This window comes from Sprattus sprattus, assembly GCF_963457725.1.
Source record: "Sprattus sprattus genome assembly, chromosome: 15".
Lineage (NCBI taxonomy): Eukaryota > Metazoa > Chordata > Actinopteri > Clupeiformes > Clupeidae > Sprattus > Sprattus sprattus.
The window spans coordinates 7,245,110-7,265,969 of NC_137913.1; the positions used below are offsets into that span (position 1 = coordinate 7,245,110).

The following is a 20,860-nucleotide window of genomic DNA, read 5'->3' on the forward strand; positions in this document are numbered from 1 at the left end:
TACTCCATTTACCAAAACTCTAAACACAAATATAACTGCACAGCCATCTTTACAAACTTCCATGTTAAAACCAAACTCTCTTAAAATTTTGTTATCTTACATCTAAACCAAATGTTGCCTTCACACATCAAAACAACTGAACTGACCCACGGCTCTCTTATCTATCTAGCCTGAGGTTTTGAACCATTTTCAATTGTGTGTTAGTTGGGTTTGAGCTGTGATGACAATTTACACAGGTATAGTAGAATGCACAATGGCATTCAAATAATAAACAATGAATAATAAGCAAACAAATAATTCAGCACTTCCAGTACAACACAGTTAGGCATGATCATCATCAGAATGTATTATGTTTGATGCATGTATTATAATGCAACACATACAGTAACATATCGATCATTGGTCAATGAGATTGCCTCAGTCAGTGGAGGAAAGCCACAGCTACTTGGAGCGCACACTTTTAAAAATGCAAATAGACGTTTTTCCCTTCATAGTTGCAGTTTAAATAGAATTTCACTATTCAAATTCTCTCAGGCTTTCTGTGGATTAAAATGTTAAGATAAGGCAATGGATATGTATCCACTACACATCATTTACCATTCAAAGTTTGGAGTCGTGTGTCTGTACCCAACCAAAGATAAACCTGAAGGATGAAGCAAACTAGACTAAGCAACAGGATGGAACCGAAGACATTGAAAAATCATTCTTAATCAGTAATATTGGAATTAGGACATAGCATCAATTTAGATAGACATATGAGCATATAAAAGAAGATAGAAAAATAACAGATTTAAAACAGTAAAGTGCATTATAAAAGACCATCAAATATTAAAAATTAAGCTGAAAGACCAGATTAGATAAATAAATGAAACAGCAATCATTTAAAAAATAAAAAGTAGAGTGCTTTGAATAAGTTAACAAAATGCATCTGAGAACATGTCTTGAGTCTAGATTGGACACTGGAGTAGGCTACATTTGATGTTATCAGAGGCTTGCAGTTAAGTAGAGAGTAACCGTTAAAGTTCATAGCTTGTGCCATGCAGAGCGGGCACAAAACTAAAAATAAAAGACGCCCTTGCTGGGATTTTTGGTCCCTTGGAGTTTATTTGCGTTGAGAACAAGCATTTATTTTTAAACTGCAGGTTATGTAAATGTTAGAACGAACCATGGTTTTCCGGTCAAAGACAGAGATTTAAGAATACAGTATGTAGATATCTTCAATTGGTCGACCAGCTGTGAGCAAGAGAATGTGGTCGGACCATGTGACCACCCTGGAGAGGAGTAGTAGAGTCTTGAGACAGAGAGAGAGCTCCCTCCTCCACCATGCCTTGCTGTCTACTCAATCTGTGCGAATATGAAACTCACAAACTCGTGAAAATAAAAAGTGTTAGACTCGGATCGATGAAATGGATGACTAACGGAATTATTTTGATGTTTATTTGGTAAGTCTGTGAACCGTTGATATTTACGATCTTGACTAATAACGCCCACGCATTAGGCTCAGGTTACTTGACAACAAACTGCATTATGTAGCCTACAAAGTTAAAACGTGCAGCTATTTTATAGCGAATGCTTAAGCAACACTATACTGTAACCACTTTACTGTCACAGACATATAGGCTACTCCCCAGATAGCAAGCAAGCATATCGGTCCATCGATGGATATTGGTCAGCACTCCACTGGCCACTTCTGTTCCGCTCTTTGACCACCATCATCTTAAATTCAACTGGGCGTGGACATGAAGAAAAAAAAACATAAAATATTACCAATTCCTGGCTTTTCTTAATAATATCCTCGGCATAGTCTATGTCAGACAATGGACGGCTGTCAACGTGAAAATGTTAAATGATAAGGGTTGGTGGAAATTAATGAAGAAGCATACATGTATGAAAATATGTTTTTAAAGCAAGTGGCAAAAGGATGGGCCGTCTGTAACTCACCAGTGTGGACCACCATAAACTGATGAACAAAAGGTCAGCAGAGCGCCAGCTCTGTCCCCAGTGGGCTAACAGTGGTCTATTGGCCTTTTGCCATCTGGGTATGTTGGTAAGCCCTCCTTGCGACAGTGTTGCCGCCAGTGGCGAAGCCAAGCATCCTCCTTTGTAACAATACACACTTGAACTATAATTCATGAAACATTTCATGTCATTATATATCAATTTTCAAATCAATTAAATTCCATTTTATTTATTAAGCGCCAAAACAATTGGTTGCCACTGGTGTTGCTAGGTTCACGCTCCCTTGGCCTTGGTTGCCACTGGCGTTACTAGGCTTTTGGAACAGTTCGAGCCTAAGCCTGACTTTGGAAAAACAACATAGAACAATAATTTAAAAAACAAACTTAAAATGAGTTTGGACTATTCCATTCGCCAAGAAAGAGTAATTTCTGCTGAATAACCTCCTATTGTTAAAAAGTGTGTATAGAAGCAGAGAGAGAGTCAGTTTTGTAGGCTTATGGTTTTGCAGTGTCATTAGCCCTGGTCATTTCACTTTTTGTTCAAATCTCTGCCCTCAGAGATGCACTTCCTCTCTCTCTCTCTCTCTCTCTCTCTCTCTCTTGCTCTCTCTCTCTCTCTTCCCCTCGGCATCTCTCTGTCTTTTGCAACTCTCATTCACTCTCCTTATGCATTCTACAGCATCAAACAATGTAATAATTTACAAAAAAAACAGCAACCTGCCCCGTTGTAATTTTTCACAAGCTATACCTTGTTGGTAAAGAAGCCTAGTTTCGTGAGGAAACTGTGACCCTTGTACACCAGTTGACAGCCACCTTCCCACTTCCTTGTTCCAGCTTCATGCTGTTTTGGAACCAAGAATACCAGGCATACGACTTGGTCGTCAGCTCGGTCACCACCAAGGTGAAGGGGGTGGCGCAGACTAGCATGCCTGGCATCGGTGATGTGGTCTGGGATGTGGTGGACCATAGCGGCCCTTCCCAGGTAACCTGGTGTCCTCCACTCACTTCACTTGGTGTCCTCTACTCATTCTCTCTTAAACCACATCACACAACCAAGCGCTCATAAAAGTATCACCATTTGCAGGGGAAGAACTCATTTTTTGTGGTCACCAATGTCCTTGCCACGAAGCAACAGAAGCAGAGCAAATGCCCAGAGGTAAATAGTAGTGTATGTATTGTATATGTATGTATGTATTGTAAACATGTGTATGTACTGTATGTATTGTATATGTATGTATTGTATTGTATATGTATGTATTGTCTGCTGAATAATGTCCTCTGCATGACCATGCCTATTCCCAGAGGTAAATGATGTATGTATGTATGTATTGTAAATGTATGTATTGTATATGTTTGTTTTGTATATGTATGTATTGTCTGCTGAATGATGTCCTCTGCATGACCATGCCTATTCCAAGAGCTGTGCAGGAGAAACATGTTTGTGTTTCTGTCCACTACAGACACCCCAGGACGGGAGGCTGTGCCGCTCAGATAAAGACTGTGAGATGGGCTACTGGGACCAGCGCAGCCATGGTACCTAGTGTTAGGGTTCTCCTAGGGTTAGGTTCCCCTAGTGTTAGGGTTTCCCTTAAGTTAGGTTCCTCTGGGGTTAAGTTCCCCTTAAGTTAGGTTCTCCTAGGGTAAGGGTTCCCCTTAAGTTAGGTTCCCCCTAAGTTAGGTTCCCCTTAAGTTAGGTTCCCCTTAAATTAGGTTCCCCTAGGGTTAGGTTCACCTAGGGTTATGGTTCCCCTTATATTTGGTTACCCTGGAGATAGCGTTCCTCTTAAGTTAGGTTCCCCCAGTGTTAGGGTTCCTCTTAAGTAAGGTTCCCCCAGTGTTAGGGTTCCCCTTAAGTAAGGTTCCCCTGGAGTTAAGGTTTCCCTTAAATAAGGTTCCTCTGAGGTTAAGGTTTCCCTTAAGATAGGTTACCTAGGTTTCCAGACCCTTTGAAAGAGGCAACTCAGCAGTGTTGGTCAGGAAGAATCAACAAATACCTGCACGAGGACTTCAACAACGAATCCACTTAATCAATCAAATAGTTTGTCTTGGCCTAAACTTTAAATCTTTGTTTATACAACCTGAAAACAAAAAGTTGCTCATGCCATGTATCCAGCAATGCTATGTGCATTATGTAGGTTATTAGGAAATCAGGCAAAACTCCTGGTGACTCTCGTCTCATCACAGACACAGAATATAAATCGATGATGAACCCACAATCAAAATAGTCGTTGGTTGCGGCTCTAACCTGCACTCATACTCATGTCCATCAATTCCAACTTAATCAAGACACACTTGCACACACATTCAAGTTGTTGATTTCTCTGTGGTGTTGTCTTGCCGCCACAGGTGTGCAGACAGGTGTATGTGTGAAATATGATGTAACCAGGAAGACCTGTGAGGTTGCCGCGTGGTGCCCCGTTGAGAAGAGACAACACCCTCCAAGGTGCAGTACCACAGCAGTCATCCCTCTCTGAGCTACTTCTGACAAAAGAATACCACCAACATTGTTGTGTGGCAATAAAGTTGTATCTATCTATCTATCTATCTATCTATCTATCTATCTATCTATCTATCTATCTATCTATCTATCTATCTATCTGTCTGTCTGTCTGTCTGTCTGTCTGTCTGTCTGTCTGTCTGTCTGTCTGTCTGTCTGTCTGTCTGTCTGTCTGTCTGTCTGTCTGTCTGTCTGTCTATCTATCTATCTATCTATCTATCTATCTATCCCTCTCATCCTGTCAACATACACGATAGTCACCTGCCAAGGTGCAGTACCACAGCAGTCATCCCTCTCACCCTGTCAACATACACGATAGTCATCGGCTTGCATGAAGTGAAACATCCGGATTTTTCAATGTTTACTCCATTTCTTAGCCTTGTTTTACTTCTCACAGCATATTAACACTAGGGCTCCTAAGAATCTGTGACTGGTGACAGCTTTAGAATCCCAGGGGATTCTAAAATGAGACTTAACTCTGGGCAGGAAAACATACAGCATTGTTTTTTCTTAAATTATGTGTTTTATCATGACATCTTGCTGATGGTGGACTGTTGTGTAATCCCTCCAGGCAGATTTGAGGAACTTTTAAAGGCACACTTCCTCTGTTGCCTCGAACATGATATGAAACCATGGCCTTCTGTTTTGCCTTCCCATCCTCTCTGACCCCCAGTGATATTGGATTAAAGACTGGGTTAAATAATAATAATAATAATAATAATAATAATAATAATAATAATAAAATGGATTTTATTTCTATAGCAATATATAAATGGCAGTGTTATGAGATTACAGGATGGGTTAAATGGCAGTGTTATGAGATTACAGGCTGGGTTAAATCGAAGTGTTATGAGATTACAGGATGGGTTGAATGGCAGTTTTATGAGATTACAGGATGCCTTAAATGCCAGTGTTATGAGATTACCGAATGGGTTAAATGGCATTGTCATGAGATTATCGGCTGGGTTGAATGGCAGTGTTATGAGATTACAGGCTGGGTTAAATGTCAGTGTCATGAGATTACAGGATGGGTTAAATGGTGGTAATTAAGAGGCACCTCCTACTTTTTTAGGCCTGCTCTACTGGCATCAGCAGAAAACTTCACTGTCCTGATCAAGAACAACATCCGATTTCCAGCTTTTAATTATATAAGGTACACTCCATTAAATTCAGCTTTTATCCACATAATGAAGTAAGATACTGTTCTTATACAAACATTCTTCGTCTTCAACAATTCCTTCAACAGAAGGAATATCCTGCCGGAAATGACAGATACCTACCTGAAGAGCTGCATCTTTAACCGACGAACCCACCCGTACTGTCCCATCTTCCGCTTGGGAGACATCGTGACTCAGGCAAAGGAGAACTTCACAGAGATGGCAGTAGAGGTTCCGCTTTTTCTTTCTTTTCTGTTTTATGCTCTTTTAGCTCTTACAAAGTTTTAGTTAGGCGTTTATTTCATGCATACAGCTGTTGGTTGTGCAGTTATAGGGGTAGGTATGTTCAACACTGGCATAGCGGTGATTAAAGGTACATTACTTGATTATTCCCTTGGACGTGTTGCTCTCTCTATTCCTAGGGTGGTCTGATTGGGGTCCAGATCAACTGGGAGTGCGATCTGAACCCATTGTTCCACAGGTGTTTGCCCAAGTACTCGTTCAGACGATTGGACGAGAAGGAGAGCAATAGAACCCTATACCCTGGGCTGAACTTTAGGCAGGTAACCCCCACCCATAATGGAGAGTTGTGACAGATCTGTGTTTTAAAAGTGCAAGATTAATTTGAGCTGAAACAATGTTGCCAGGTTTGCAAGGTACTACACAGAGAATAGCATTGAGCACCGGACCTTGTACAAAGCTTTTGGGATCCGGTTTGATGTCATGGTGTTTGGCAAGGTGAGCTTGGCACATCTAATGCTTTCCCGCCATAACTGAATCAGTAGTCATGGCAATCAGTGACTGATCTATTGCTGTGCTTTTCATAGGCTGGGAGGTTCAGTGTAATACAGCTTGTCATCTATATCGGATCAACACTATCGTACTATGCACTGGTAGGCAGTTTTGACTGTTACTCAGTATAACTTTATATCCTGTCCTGTGTCGTAATTGTTGTCATGACAAAATCAGTCCAGTGTCACAGAAGTTTATTGTGAGATACAGCGTTTTGAAAGGAGAGTGCATCTAAAAACGACGTTTTTCTAATTTTACCATTTTTTATTTTGCTTAATCTATAATCTATCCATCTCCAAAATAATGTACTGTAAAGCAACCTATAATTATGACTTTGTAAGCCAATAAATGTGTATGCATTTAGGTTTTCTAAAGGAAGTGGATATTATTTTGTTCAAACCGGTTTTGTCAGAGCAAAAGTTTTCCCTGGTCTGATTACTTAATGTTTGGTATAGCCATTTACTTTTATGAGGTCCTCGTGAATATTCACCCAGAATTTGAAGAAAGTTAGGCATTGACCAACTACACTGATGTTGTCATGTCATGTCCCACATTACATCTGCTCTTTGACTGTGCTCTTTTGTGTCATGTGTACTGTATGTGATCATGTTTGTGTCATATGTATGTGACTGTGATTGTGTCATATGTATGTGACTGTGTTTGTGTCATATGTATGCGACTGTGTGTGTGTCATATGTATGTGACTGTGTTTGTGTCATATGTTTCTGACTGTGTTTGTGTCATATGTTTCTGACTGTGTTTGTGTCATATGTATGTGACTGTGTTTGTGTCATATGTATGTGACTGTGCTGTGTTTGTGTCAAATGTATGTGACTGTGTTTGTGTCATGTGTACTGTATGTGACTGTGTTTGTGTCATATGTATGTGACTGTGTTTGTGTCATGTGTATCTGACTGTGTTTTCGTCATATGTATGTTTCTGACTGTGTTTGTGTCATATGTTTCTGACTGTGTTTGTGTCATATGTATCTGACTGTGTTTGTGTCATATGTATGTGACTGTGCTGTGTTTGTGTCAAATGTATGTGACTGTGTTTGTGTCATGTGTACTGTATGTGACTGTGTTTGTGTCATGTGTATCTGACTGTGTTTTCGTCATATGTATGTTTCTGACTGTGTTTGTGTCATATGAATGTGACTGTGGTGTGTTTGTGTCATATGTATGTGACTGTGTTTTCGTCATATGTATGTTTCTGACTGTGTTTGTGTCATATGAATGTGACTGTGGTGTGTTTGTGTCATATGTATGTGACTGTGTTTGTGTCATATGTGTGTGACTGTGTTTGTGTCATATGTATGTGACTGTGCTGTGTGTGTCAGACCACTGTATTCCTAGACTGGCTCATTGGGAGCAGATGCTACTCCAGAGAGGCCAAACACTACTCAGAAAGGAAGTTTGAGTCCATTCAGGATCAACAGGAGGTGATAACCCCCCCCCCACACACACACACAAACAGACACACACACACAGACACACACACACACACACACACACAGAAATACACACACACACACACACACACACACACACACACACACACACACACACACACACACACACACACACACACAGACACACACAGACACACACACATTTGCATGTGGGCTGTCTGGTAGTTGGATGGCATAAGATCTACACACATATACACACAGAGACAAACACACACACACACACACACACACACACACACACACATACATTTGCATGCGGGCTGTCTGGTAGTGGGATGGAAATGTGGTCTGACCACTGAACACTGGGTTTATTGTCTGCCCTAAGTGTTTGCTTGGCGTCTCTTTTGTGGATGAGGACAAAGTACGGTTGGTGAAGAGGTCCAAAAAGAAAAGTTTACAGAAAGTAAAGCCCATTTCATTTCACCAGCGGAAGGTAAGCATGAACAGTAATGATGGTTGAGTGAGAAGAAACCGATTTGACTGCCAAAAAAAATCTGTCTTTGTAACACAATAGCCCCTAGTTTGACAGTGAAAACAGCAGTTGGAAACGTCAGACGCTTGCACATTGTTGCACAAAAAGAAACGCTTCGGAAGATGTGGTCAAATGCACTAACTGGGCAGAGCAAGGCCAAGGTTGATTAGTTGAGGTTTAAAGCCAAACAAGAGCAATTCCAAGGAATCCCTTTAAACTGACATCAGACTAAATCCCAATGAGGTGGCAACATCAGCACTATCAATGTAGTATCCTAATAGACAACATCGCCACTATCAATATGCAAATGCAATGCAAACATTTAAAATCCACCTTGGCCAACTTAAGGCATCTTAGAAATCACATGTCCACCGAGGCGGCTAAAATGTACATGTTCTCGCTGATATCATCTCACATTAACTACTGCTTAACCACCTGGTCTACTGCCAACTCCACTACCCTTAAACCAGTCATGTCTCTGTAAAAGCAGGCTTTCAAAATACTTGACAAAAAACCTAAATCACACCATCACTGTTCAGTCCTCCATAAGTCCAGACTTTTAAGTTGGGACAACCTGATCACATTTAAGAACTGCTGTTTAATGTTTAAAATCCTAATGTTTAAAAGCCCCCCCACCACCACCACCACCACCACTATGCAGCCTATTCAAGTTTAGAACAGCAGCAGCCACTGCTACTCGAGGGGCAGCAAGAGGAGGCTGTGAAATTCCTTAAAAAAAGTGTATTTGGACAGTCGGTCTTCTCAGTTAGGTCAGCCCGGGAATAGAACCATCTCCCACAGAACAGTAGAGAATCAACCTCATTTAACTGCTTTAAAATAATTCTCAAAACATGGATTATAAATAACCAAAAATGTGTTTAGTAGTGGGTAAGCAGTAGAAATATTTTTGTTTACCACTTTGTTCTTTCTCTTCTACTTACTAAGTGGAGCTTGTATATTGGGATTTTATTTTTGATATATTGTCAATGTTATGTTTGATATGTTAATGCCTTTTCTAAGGTTGTATAGCCTTTTTTCACTCTGGCAGGGGGACTGCCAATGGAAACTAGCCTTTTGTCTATAATTGGGTGCATTTACATTTTAATGTTCATGAATGTACACTGTTGCTCTTGATCAAATACATAAATTGATTGATTGAGTGATCAAAATAATATCACAAGACTCTGCCAAACATTCAGTGATATGAAGTTTATTGCAATTACTATTTATGTTTTCATTATGACTCTTATTATATGATACTACAGTATATATTGCTTTATCCCACAATTATAAGGCAGGGATGAGGATTGTTAAATGACTATAAAGTCTTCATAACTGTTCGTGGTTGTTCTCCCTCACAGGATGACTCTACAAGCTTCAAGGCCATGATCAGTGCGCTGCAGACACCAGCCAAACCGGACATGCTTGCCCAGAACGGGTCGGGAGAGCCCAGAGCTGAGGCTGACGGAGGAAAGGGGCAGAGCTCAGGCACTCCTCTCCTGGAGATGCCCCGGGGCAACTGCCCCTCGTGGTGCCAATGTGGCTGCTGCCCCCCCTCTGACCTGCTGGAGGAACAGCTGTGCTGCAGACGGGGGCGGGGGCGCTGCCTCACCTCTTCCCCTCTCTTCCCCTCCCTGGTGCTGAGCCGCCACACACTGGAGACCATGCTGCTCTACAGGAGCCCCCTGGCGGAGCTGCACGAGGAGGCCCACCTGCGCCATGAGGCCTATGCCCAGTACATCAGCTGGCAGTTTGGAGCAGCTCTGCCCCAGGAGGCCAAGCCCGTCATGCCCAGCTGCTGTGTGGCCAGGGTCAGAGCGGAGTACCCCAGCCCTGACGGCCAGTACAGCGGCCTCGGGCTTCGCCATGCCCTCCGACCCAGCTAGGGTGTCGGCACTAGAAAGACACAAGCTTGTTTTTTCGTTTGGACTAATCTCGTTCGCCTTAATACATCTAAGTGTCCTTCTGTCAGGTAGGATCCAAATACATTTACTTGAATGCCACTGAGTGGAGTACAAGGACTTTGCATGTCCTTTAAGTATGTAATTATATTGCCTTTAAGTATGCTATTCTTTTGCCTTGTGCACCCAGGACAAAAATGGCTTTACTTTACTGAAACATGTTTCCGCTTGTGGATTGCTAAAGGGAATTCAGAAAAAGTAGCAGAACATGAGCATAAACATGAATGAACCCTTAATAAACCCTACCATCTACCATCACCCTCTCTACAGCCTAACCCTAACCCTGCTTATTGGTTTGGTTTCATTCACAAGGAAGTTATTCCAGTGGTGTCTGTTGGGGCTAGGGTTAGGTTAACCACAGTTATTCCAGTGGCATCAGTTGTTTGATGTCTGTTAATTTGTATGAAGCCAGGGTGATAATACAGCATATATAATATCTAAGTGTGTAACAGTAGCACTGGACTTCTAATGTCTAAGTGTGTAACAGTAGCACTGCGCTTCTAATATCTAAGTGTGTTACAGTAGCACTGCACTTCTAATATCTAAGTGTGTTACAGTAGCACTGCACTTCTAATATCTTAGTGTAATACAGTAGCACTGCACTTCTAATATCTTAGTGTAATACAGTAGCACTGGACTTCTAATATCTTAGTGTAATACAGTAGCACTGGACTTCTAATATCTTAGTGTAATACAGTAGCACTGGACTTCTAATATCTTAGTGTAATACAGTAGCACTGGACTTCTAATATCTTAGTGTGTTGCGCTTCTGAATGTACATTGACATTGACGTTAGTTTACAAATAAGTTTTTCTTCACACAGATCAGAAGGAATACTTATAGATGATTGGCACCCCAGATTATTTAGACACTCTACAAGCAATAAGTCATTCATGAACTTACCTGCCATCTTTCTACTCACCCTAACCATGACGTTGCATTAATGCTGAATGCAGATACTGGGACCTGAGCCCTTACAGGCTATAGCCCTAGCCGTAAGCCTTGTCTAAGCCTGTTTGTATTCAAATGTATTCAATATACTGTATATCCATCTGATGTTAGATACTGAAATAAAGTTTTTACTCTAGCCTATGTTTTTGTGTCGTATAAACAGCCAAGTAACTGTCAAGGGGTTTTCTGAAGAGGATTTGCTCTGTACTAGACTCTGGTCAGTGCTTCAGTGACCCAAAGTTCTCCTTTTGTAGTTGTTTTTCTTTTTCTAGCTGTTAATCAGTGCGGAATATCCCTGAAATTCTGATAATGACACAAAACACTGCTGAAAATGACACACAACATTGCTGATAATTACCAAACTATCAACACCAATATAATAGTCAATAGTAGGAAGCCTGCCCCTTTAAAAAGATAAGCGTTACACAGTTTGTCTTCTGAGCATGCTGCTGTAGCACATCCATCATGCCTTGTCGTCAGTATGAGCTGTGCACTATGCAAACGATCTGCTGCATTTGGTTATCACTCTAACTGTCCTTTTAAGTTATATACTAGCAAACATGACAGCAGGCTGTTGGAACAGCTTTCTCCACTGTTTCTTCGACTATGAAACACCCAGAACTATCGTCATCTACAGCAAGAGAGTGGGGGCCATCTTCAGATTGACACAGTTTCTTATAATTGCTTACGTAATTGGGTAAGTATTTTATAGCCTATACAATAATTTGATGAAGTAGAGTAAGGACTGTATCCATGTTGTAGTGTGGCGGTCATCAGATGGACATGTGACAAGTTCTACCCCTTCCTCAGCTTTTCATTATTTCATATTATTTTTGAGGTTTATGTTTAATAATAGGGGTGTGGTACTAGTAAATGGCAATTCTGATGAATGGTGAAGATAATGCAGGGTTGAGGTTGGCATTTAATACGAACTGACAGATGCTGTCAGAGTTTAAAACTTTGCTCCATATAACCGGGAGTATGACAGATGTTGCATTGGTTAATGGCATCAGTTGAAAGTGTGTGGCCGGTGATGAGTGTTTGTGTGTGTGTGTGTGTGTGTGTGTGGCGGATGATGAGTGTTTTTGTGTGCGTGTGTGAGCGTCGCGGGTGATGAGTGTTTATGTGTGCGTGTGTAGCGGGGGATGAGTGTTTGTTTGTGTATGTGCGTGTGTGTGTGTGTGTAAGCGTTGCGGGTGATGAGTATTTGTGTGTGTGTGTGTGTACGTGCGTGGCGGGCCGCTGAGTGTGAGCATGTGTGTGTGTGTGTGAGCGTATTTGGCGGGTGATGAGTGTTTTTGTGTGTGTGTGTGTGTGTGTGTGTGCGCGAGCGTGTGGGTTTGTGTGTGTGTGTGTGTGTGTGTGTGTGTGTGTGTGTGTGTGTGTGTGAGCGTGTGTGATGAGTGTTTTTTGTTCTTCCCCATCAGGTACGTGTGTCTGGTGCAGAAGGGTTATCAGGAGACTGAGGCAGTCGTCAGCTCTGTCACCACTAAACTGAAGGGCTACGCGGCCAGCAACGTCTCTGCTCTGGGTCTCCATGTGTGGGACGTGACAGAGTATGTTATTCCCCCACAGGTTCGTCTCCCGAGCCGAGTGTGGCGGGTGATGTGTGTGTTTGTGTGTGTATGAGTGTGAGTGTGTGGCGTGTGATGGGTTTGTCTCCAAAGCCGAGTATGTTATTCCCCCACAGGTATGGCTTGATGCCTCGGCTCGCTCTGATCTTCACAGGATCACTCTTAGAATGTTTTTTATTATTCCTCCATTGCTTCTGTTGTAAGGGGGATGGTTCCTTCTTTGTGCTGACCAACATGATCATCACTCCAGGCCAAACTCAACAGGCGTGTCCAGAGGTACAGTATGTTTAAATCAGCAATACAATCTCACCTGAACTTTACCCACCACCATACTCCTGCAAGCACTCCCTTTTTACACAGCAGGATTCTTTAAAGCAGCTTTAAAGTAAAGAAGATTTTCACTGCATATAGTAGTTCTTAGTAGACTATGTTCCAATGGACGAAGTAATGACAAATAAAAGTGGTTCTGTTTAGAAAATGTAAGGGATCTGCTTAGAAGATGTCATGATTTGCTTAGAATATGTAAGGATTCTGCTTAGAAGATGTAATGGTTCTGTTTAAAAGATGTAATGGTTCTGTTTAGAAGATGTAATAGTTCTGCTTAAAAGATGTAAGGATTCTGTTTAAAAGATGTAAGGGTTCTGCTTAGAAGATGTAATGGTTCTGTTTAAAAGATGTAATGGTTCTGCTTTGTGGGCATGTAATGATTATTTTCTCTTCCTCCTGTGGCATTTAGGTGCCGAGCCCCTCCTCTCACTGTCAATCTGATGAGGACTGCTTTGAGGGCCTCAGTGATGTCCGAGGCAATGGTAGTGCTAAGTACAGCACTGTATAGATATTTATTTGAGTATTTAAATAGTTTCCTTTATTTAGCTTTAATTACTGATACAGCAAGCAAACAGAGTACTGAGGCACTAAATGGGGTGAGAAGGGTAGACCGAAAGGAGAGAAGGGTAAAATGCTGACTGTACAAACACAGTTTATTTACAGTTATTTGGGTAAACAGGCACAGGTGTATCTCTGTAAGATCCTTTCCATGTTGTTAGACCCTTTTAAAGTAACACTATGCAACAATTTGACACTTTTTGAGCTATGGTTTTTTATGCAACAATTTTTGGTGGTGTTTGCAAGATTTTTGCATGCCTTTTATGTAGTTATTTTTTCATAGCTGTCAATATATAGAAACGTACGATGGGGTGGCCCATTCAAATCAACTTTTTGGAACATTCTGAGAAGACGTTTAATTGTAACAATATTAATTTAATAATATTAATATAATAATAACATTTACAAGCCTGCCAGTGGCTTAAACAACTGTTTTACTTTGACATGCATGCTTACTCCATAGGATTACATTGTGTAGTCATGTTCCCAAAATAGGGCCCAATAGTTCAATAGTTGAAAATTCACAAAGTTCCCCTTTAAGTAGAGAGCACTCCTGACCCGATCCTCTGTGCAGGGATTCAGACGGGCTTGTGTGTGAACTACTCGGACACGGTGAAGACCTGCCAGGTGACGGCCTGGTGGCCACATGAGGACGACTCTTCTGTGCCAACGTAGGACTGCTCCCTCACAACTCTGCCACCATACATTACATATGATAAGTCAAATCATCTGTGATTTCCCTGTCTTTTGGCTGTGGCTTGATATTTCATTCATCATTCATCATTGTTTATTCAGGGAGAATTGACTGAGCACAGGGCTCTTTTGCAGCAATGCCCTGACTGAGGCTACAGAATACAGAGGAACAATAAATAATCAAACCATAACAAAACAAAACAGACAAATATGGTTCCTGTGTCACCATTACAGCTTGTGTTTGGTTCCTGTGCCATCATTAGAGATCGTGTCTAGTTCCTGTGTCATCATTAGAGCTCGTGTCTAGTTCCTGTGTCATCATGAGAGTTTGTGTTCCTGTGTCATCATTAGAGCTTGTGTTCCTGTGTCATCAATAGAGCTTGTGATTTGTTCCTGTGTCATCATTAGAGCTTGTGTTTGGTTCCTGTGTCATCATTCGAGCTTGTGATTGGTTCATGTGTCATCATTAGAGCTTGTGTTTGGTTCCTGAGTCATCATTAGAGCTTGTGTTTGGTTCCTGTGTCATCATTCGAGCTTGTGATTGGTTCATGTGTCATCATTAGAGCTTGTGTTTGGTTCCTGAGTCATCATTAGAGCTTGTGTTCCTGTGTCACCATTATAGCTTGTGATTGGTTCCTGTGTCATAATGAGAGCTTGTGATTGGTTCCTGTGTCTTCATGAGAGCTTCTGATTGGTTCCTGTGTCATCATTAGAGCTTGTGATTGGTTCCAGTGTCACCAGTAGAGCTTGTGTTTGGTTGCAGACCTGCGTTGCTGGAGAAAGCAGAGAACTTCACAGTGCTTATCAAGAACAGTGTACGCTACTCCAGGTTCAGGTTCAACAAGTGAGTTCACCAGACGCCCTATTGTTTAGAAATTCCAAATCTACAGGTGTGTGTGTGTGTGTATGTGTGTGTGTGTGTGTGTGTGTGTGTGTGTGTGTGTGTGTGTGTGTACACCATATACGTGCTGAGCTGAGAGGCAGCGTATGGTAGTAGCAGTGGTATACTAACCCAGTATGCCAGAGATAGCTTGCTCATTTAAGCGGACCGAATTTTGCTTTACATAAAGAAAGCAAGCGAAAGATATCTAAAAAAGCTTTAATTGTAAATTAGCTGTGGAGAAACACAAATCATTTATATTATCAATATACCCACAGTGTTTGTAAATAGCTCTCACAAGGTGCCCTAACCATGGCAATGTTGTGTCAAAACTGTTACATTTGTATTACTTTAGGAGAAACATCTTGGCCCACATCAACTCGTCGTACCTGAAGACCTGCATATACCACAGCTCCACTGACCCCAACTGCCCAATCTTCAGGCTGGGAGATATGGTCAGGGATGCGGGCGAAGACTTCAGGACCATGGCAGAACGAGTTAGATTATCACTGATTAAAACATTGGAACCAAGAAAACAATTGTATAAAAATGAATAACTGTATTTTTTGATCACCTCAGAGTCTGCCTCTGAAATTCCCGTTTTGGAAGAGGTGTCTACATGTCTAGCATGTGTTTGCTCTAACAACCTAATGTAAAACATTGTTTGCTTGTTTGTTGGTTGTTGAAGAGTCAGAGTTCTTCAGAGTTTAAGATGAAACTATTTTAGGTTTAGGATTAAACTCTATGAGGTTTAGGATTAAACTATATGAGGTTAAGGATTAAACTCTATAAGGTTAAGGATCAAACTGTTGTGGGTTTAGGATTAACCTCTAACCCTCTTTACAGTTGAAGATTAAACTGTATTCGGTTTAGGGTTAAACTCTATTTGGTTTAGGATTAAACTCTAACACTTTACAGTTTAAGATACAACTCTTAACGCTTTACAGTTTAAGATTAAACTCTATTTGGTTTAGGGTTAAACTCTTGTAGGTTTAGGATTAAACTCTATAACTATAGAGGTTGAGATAGCAACATGTGGAGGAACAGCGATATGCAGAAGTTTCATGTTTTAAATGGATTTTTTTTATTCCTTTCTTTGGTTGTTTCTCATGGTGAAGGGTGGCATAATGGGCATTCTGATTGACTGGAGCTGTGATCTGGACTGGCCATGGAAGTACTGTGTTCCCAAGTACACCTTCGTCAGGATGGACAACAAAAATTCCACCAACAACGTTGCTCCTGGCTACAACTTCAGGTGAAAGAGATGTCTGTAAGAGTCTGTTTATGTAACCCTAACCCTTACCCATCAGGTGAAAGAGATGTCTGTATGGTGCACAAGGCTCTAGTTCTCATATTTTGTCTCCTGTTCTGTATATGTGACTACTGCCAGGACCCACTTGTTCCTTTTCTTGTCTTGTCTTGCTTTGTGTCATTTCAAAGCTCCAGGCACATGCATAGACTACTGTATGAGAGTCCAAACGTTGCTGTGATGTGAGCAGGGAGAGCTTTGACTAACTAGCTGTCTACAGGGTTGGCAGTAACTAGCTTTTTACACAGGATGCCACTGGTGGGCTAGTTGAATCCTTGCGGTATAACTTATAATTCTGTAAATATTTAGCTAATTACTGTAGTTATATTTTTGGGTAACATAGTTTCTTGTAATTTGGATGTGACTGATATGGGGCCTACTTCCCCATTGTAAAACTGAATGTAGCTTTATATATAATTTCCTTTGTGATCATCTCAATACCATTTACCCTGCTTGCTCACATTACCCTGTCCTGTTTGTGTCTTTCCTCTGTGAACTTCAGCCCCTTTACATCCCTCTGTGCACATCATATACTATGCTAATGCTATGCTATGCTAATAAACTTCCCCTGTCATGACAGATATGCAAAATACTTCAACAATGGAAGCAAAGAAACCAGAACATTAATCAAAGCATATGGAATTCGTTTTGATGTCATTGTCTTTGGCACGGTGGGTCTTGTCATATTTCAAACCAGCATCTTCTTTTAAACAGCATGACATTCTCCTGCCAAACTAAACACCGGTGACTGAAAGTGGTACTGGTTTCTTCCCGCAGGCAAGCAAATTCAGTATCCTGATGACAGTCGTGAACCTTGGTGCGGCCTTGTCTTTCCTCAGTCTGGTAAGCATAAACATAAATGTTCACCCTCCTAGCTCTGCAGATAGCTAGCACATCTAGTCAGAATTCTAATTCTCATGAAGACAAGAACTCCATATCTGCACTCTTTCCTCTGAGAACCCCTGCACCCACTCTCCAGGCAACTCCCCTGCACTTCTGTTTAATGGCTTATACTGTATTTGAAATAGACTGCAATCTGATCTGTCATTCATCAACAAATTTAGTATGCCATTTTGTCAAATCTATTCATCACATGTTGCAGTCCTGAAATACATACTTCAACAGCTCGATTTTGGTTGATTCAGTATCATTTCCAATATCACGTTGACGTCACATGGCCTACTTATCATTTGAACTGAATATGAAAATTCTCATTTCCTAAAGGGGTACTCAGTACACAAATTGACTACAGAAGATTTTTAAATAACACTTCGTACATCTGTATTTATTTACACTTATTTACAAAATGTAGGTCAATCAAAACATAATATGCATTAATAATACTACTTCTAATGTAGTAAAAAAAAACGTACACGTACACATCCACACCACTGCTGGAAGAAACCCTAGCAGAAACATTGAATGAGTAAAAAGATAAATAATAATGATGTCAATATTGATCAAAATAATCATGATTAGAATTTTCATAATCGATTAGGTCTAATTTGAAGACATGACTCATGCTTGCCTTGTCAGTTCATTCACAGCGTGTTTTTCTGAACTACTAAAATCATCTCCTTCCAGGTGGGTGCTGTCTGTGATTGGTTCCTGGTGACATGCACAGAGAAGAGGAACTACTACTCCCAGCAGAAAACCACCTGCCTGTATAACAACGAGGAAACAGCTGGAGAATCTGTAAGTGGACAGAGCTGGAAACACCTGCCCGTCAAATGTTGTAACACATACATGGTCATAACAAGGTCATCACAGCAGGCACATTTCTGTAAACTCTCTCTCCTCACACTAAATAACTTCACCATTCCGTTTTTTCCCCTTTTGATCAGATTGCAATTGGGAAGACCTATGGGACTTCTTGAAGACTTCTTCAAAGGTACCCAGAAGGCATGATGTAGTCTGCTGAGCTTAGTTCCGGCTTAAAGAACTGAATGGGTCAGGTTTTTGTGAAAAACAATGACACGTGAATTAAAAGTTATAAAAAACAAAACAAATGATTTATTGAGCAATTTGTGACATAATTAAGGGACAGTAAAAACAAATCAAAAACTTCTCTATACAGTAAAAAGCAAAAACTAAGTTGATTATCGTCTTTTCTGGAAAACATTCCCTCTTCCCATTCCACCTCTGCCACGGCCTCTGGCAGCCACTGTAAAACACAACACACAAGAAATGGTCACAAAACAGTCATAACATCCTAACCAGCATATTAATGTTTGTAACACATACTAACAGATACTGAGGCAGTGCAATCACATATATCAGGGGCATAAAACAGCTCTTGAGTAAGCTGAGGCTGACAGGTAGTAGACACGGAGAGAAGCTTTGGCACTCTGACATTCTTCTGAATGAAGAGTGTGTTAAAAGTAAAATGCATTATTATTATTATTATTACCTTGAGCTTTGAGAATGGCTGCTTTGCCCCTTCCTGCACCCGAGGCCTGGTTCTTATTCTTCATGCTCTTCAGCATGGGGGCGTTCTTCAGCATGTCTGGCAGAATGAGAAATCGGATCTTGCTGCCTCTGATGTAGACCTGCTCGAGTTGAGCAACTCGTCCATCCCTGTAGGTCACAGTGATGTTTGCCATCTGGGGGAACATGAACAGCAGTGTAAGCCACATATTCATCAACGTGTTTAGTATGACATTTTGCCAAGACTATTTACCACGTGTTGCAGTCCAGAAATACATACTTCAACAGCTCGATTTTGGTTGATTCAGTATCATTTCCAGTATGACGTTGACGTCACATTCCCACATGAAAACATAACCTATATTTACAGATATTAAGTGTGAGCCACATAAGCTGACTCACCGGCAGTACTGTTTCTGGTCCTCAGACTGGTTCATTTACTTTATCCTATTACAATAAATACTAATGTGAGAAAGGGACGAGTCCACCTCCTCAACTGTGCAGTACAATAGTATTTGCCAAAACGGGCAAAAGTGAACCGTTGAAGACTTTAGATTGTCTGCTGAAGCACTGGCACACCAGGCAGTTCAAAGTAGTAAACTGACAGTACAGGCAGCCCACGTCATCTTCTGAACTGATAACCTTACTTGGCAGTTCATGTTATCCTCGGCTTCAATCAGCTTCCCTCGGTACACCTCGCCAGTGTTCGTTTCACATGTGACGATGTGGCCCTCGGCCTCGTGAAGCACTTTGATTGGTACACCGATGGACATGCTGCAGACTAATTGAAAGAGAAGAGCGTAGAAATCAGAATGTTAGAATGGGTCATTAGTCTGTTAAAGTATTGTCTGCCTGTTACTCGTTACACACAACACCTGCTGAGCCTTCCAAAAGCAATGTTCATCAGTGCAGACTCTGGCGTTTACACAACTTCACTTCAACGATAGGCTGAATAAGGCAGCAATGAAACACATTGCCAGTTCTAATGTTAACAAGCAGTCTAACGTTACAGTTGATTAGAAAAAGTAGCTGTATAAATGCCAAGCATTGGAAATACCTTTCCTTTATAGACTAGCGACACACCACGATTCATTTAACAAAACATGACTTATAAAACATTGATAGTTACAGAAAGATTATCTATCACATTTGATTCACATATTGACATCTAATTTATCAAACGTTACAGAGCCCTATCTATATTGATTAAGCAAGCTAGCGAAGAAGCCCAACTACTGCTACATCTCAATTAACTAACTACAATTAACAAGCGCTGAAACATAAGTATGGATTAAATGCCTTCTACGGCAACGCACCACTTACATCTGAGGGTTTGCAGAAGTGTTGTATTGCTTTACTGTCAAACTAACTCTGGCTGGCAAGTCAACCTTGCAATCGCCACTAGTCCCGTTCACTGTGTCGTCGCGTGCGTATTCCAAACGTTGACTTGCTACTACGACTATTGTTTATTTCCGGAGGTCTATCGCATTCAAATTTTTTACTGCCATCAAGCGTATTGGCAGTGAAACTACACAAACTGCAAACCAAGCGTTCCCAGAATCTTTCCCATGATTTCCACGAGGTAATTTGCAGGTGAAACAACCTTTTCTTTTTGAATGAGTCATTCAGATAAGGCCTACATCCCTTTTGATCATTCTTTACTGTAAATATAATGCAGTTATCAAATTAGCCAACAATAGACGGGTTTCCATTTCCATCCAACTCGTTGGCATATTTTAAGAGCATTCATTAAAGAAAAATGTCTACGAAAATGCGAGCCAAAAAAAGAATAAAAAATAGGCAGAGACTTTTTTATTTAACATTTGGATATGA

The 20,860-nt window shown here is 41.0% G+C and overlaps 3 protein-coding genes across 3 annotated transcripts; 2 read left to right on the forward strand and 1 right to left on the reverse strand.

Annotated features, from left to right (window-relative positions):
- Window positions 1–1,247: 1,247 nt before the first annotated feature.
- p2rx7 (purinergic receptor P2X, ligand-gated ion channel, 7) lies at window positions 1,248–10,363 on the forward strand (the record flags this gene model as incomplete). The annotated part of the gene is given in 14 exon segments (XM_080852829.1): window positions 1,248–1,295; window positions 1,297–1,442; window positions 2,793–2,940; window positions 3,043–3,114; window positions 3,419–3,491; window positions 4,305–4,401; window positions 5,528–5,608; window positions 5,702–5,843; window positions 6,035–6,171; window positions 6,260–6,350; window positions 6,440–6,505; window positions 7,744–7,845; window positions 8,201–8,308; window positions 9,709–10,363. Coding segments are annotated over 14 exon segments (1,836 nt in total). The 3' UTR covers window positions 10,234–10,363.
- A 1,456-nt stretch (window positions 10,364–11,819) lies between these two features.
- On the forward strand, window positions 11,820–18,477 carry p2rx4b (purinergic receptor P2X, ligand-gated ion channel, 4b; the record flags this gene model as incomplete). Its single annotated transcript, XM_080852533.1, has 12 exons — window positions 11,820–11,956; window positions 12,687–12,800; window positions 12,890–13,109; window positions 13,570–13,642; window positions 14,293–14,389; window positions 15,175–15,255; window positions 15,647–15,788; window positions 16,410–16,546; window positions 17,181–17,271; window positions 17,378–17,443; window positions 18,185–18,295; window positions 18,445–18,477. The coding sequence occupies 12 exons, from the start codon at window positions 11,820–11,822 to the stop codon at window positions 18,475–18,477; spliced, it is 1,302 nt and encodes a 433-aa protein (XP_080708659.1).
- Window positions 18,478–18,590: 113 nt separating this feature from the next.
- On the reverse strand, window positions 18,591–20,427 carry snrpd3 (small nuclear ribonucleoprotein D3 polypeptide). Its single transcript, XM_080852324.1, has 4 exons — window positions 20,344–20,427; window positions 19,675–19,808; window positions 19,011–19,203; window positions 18,591–18,764 (listed from the first exon to the last, which is right to left on the reverse strand). The coding sequence occupies exons 2-4, from the start codon at window positions 19,798–19,800 to the stop codon at window positions 18,700–18,702; spliced, it is 384 nt and encodes a 127-aa protein (XP_080708450.1). The 5' UTR covers window positions 19,801–19,808; window positions 20,344–20,427; the 3' UTR covers window positions 18,591–18,699.
- Window positions 20,428–20,860: the final 433 nt, after the last annotated feature.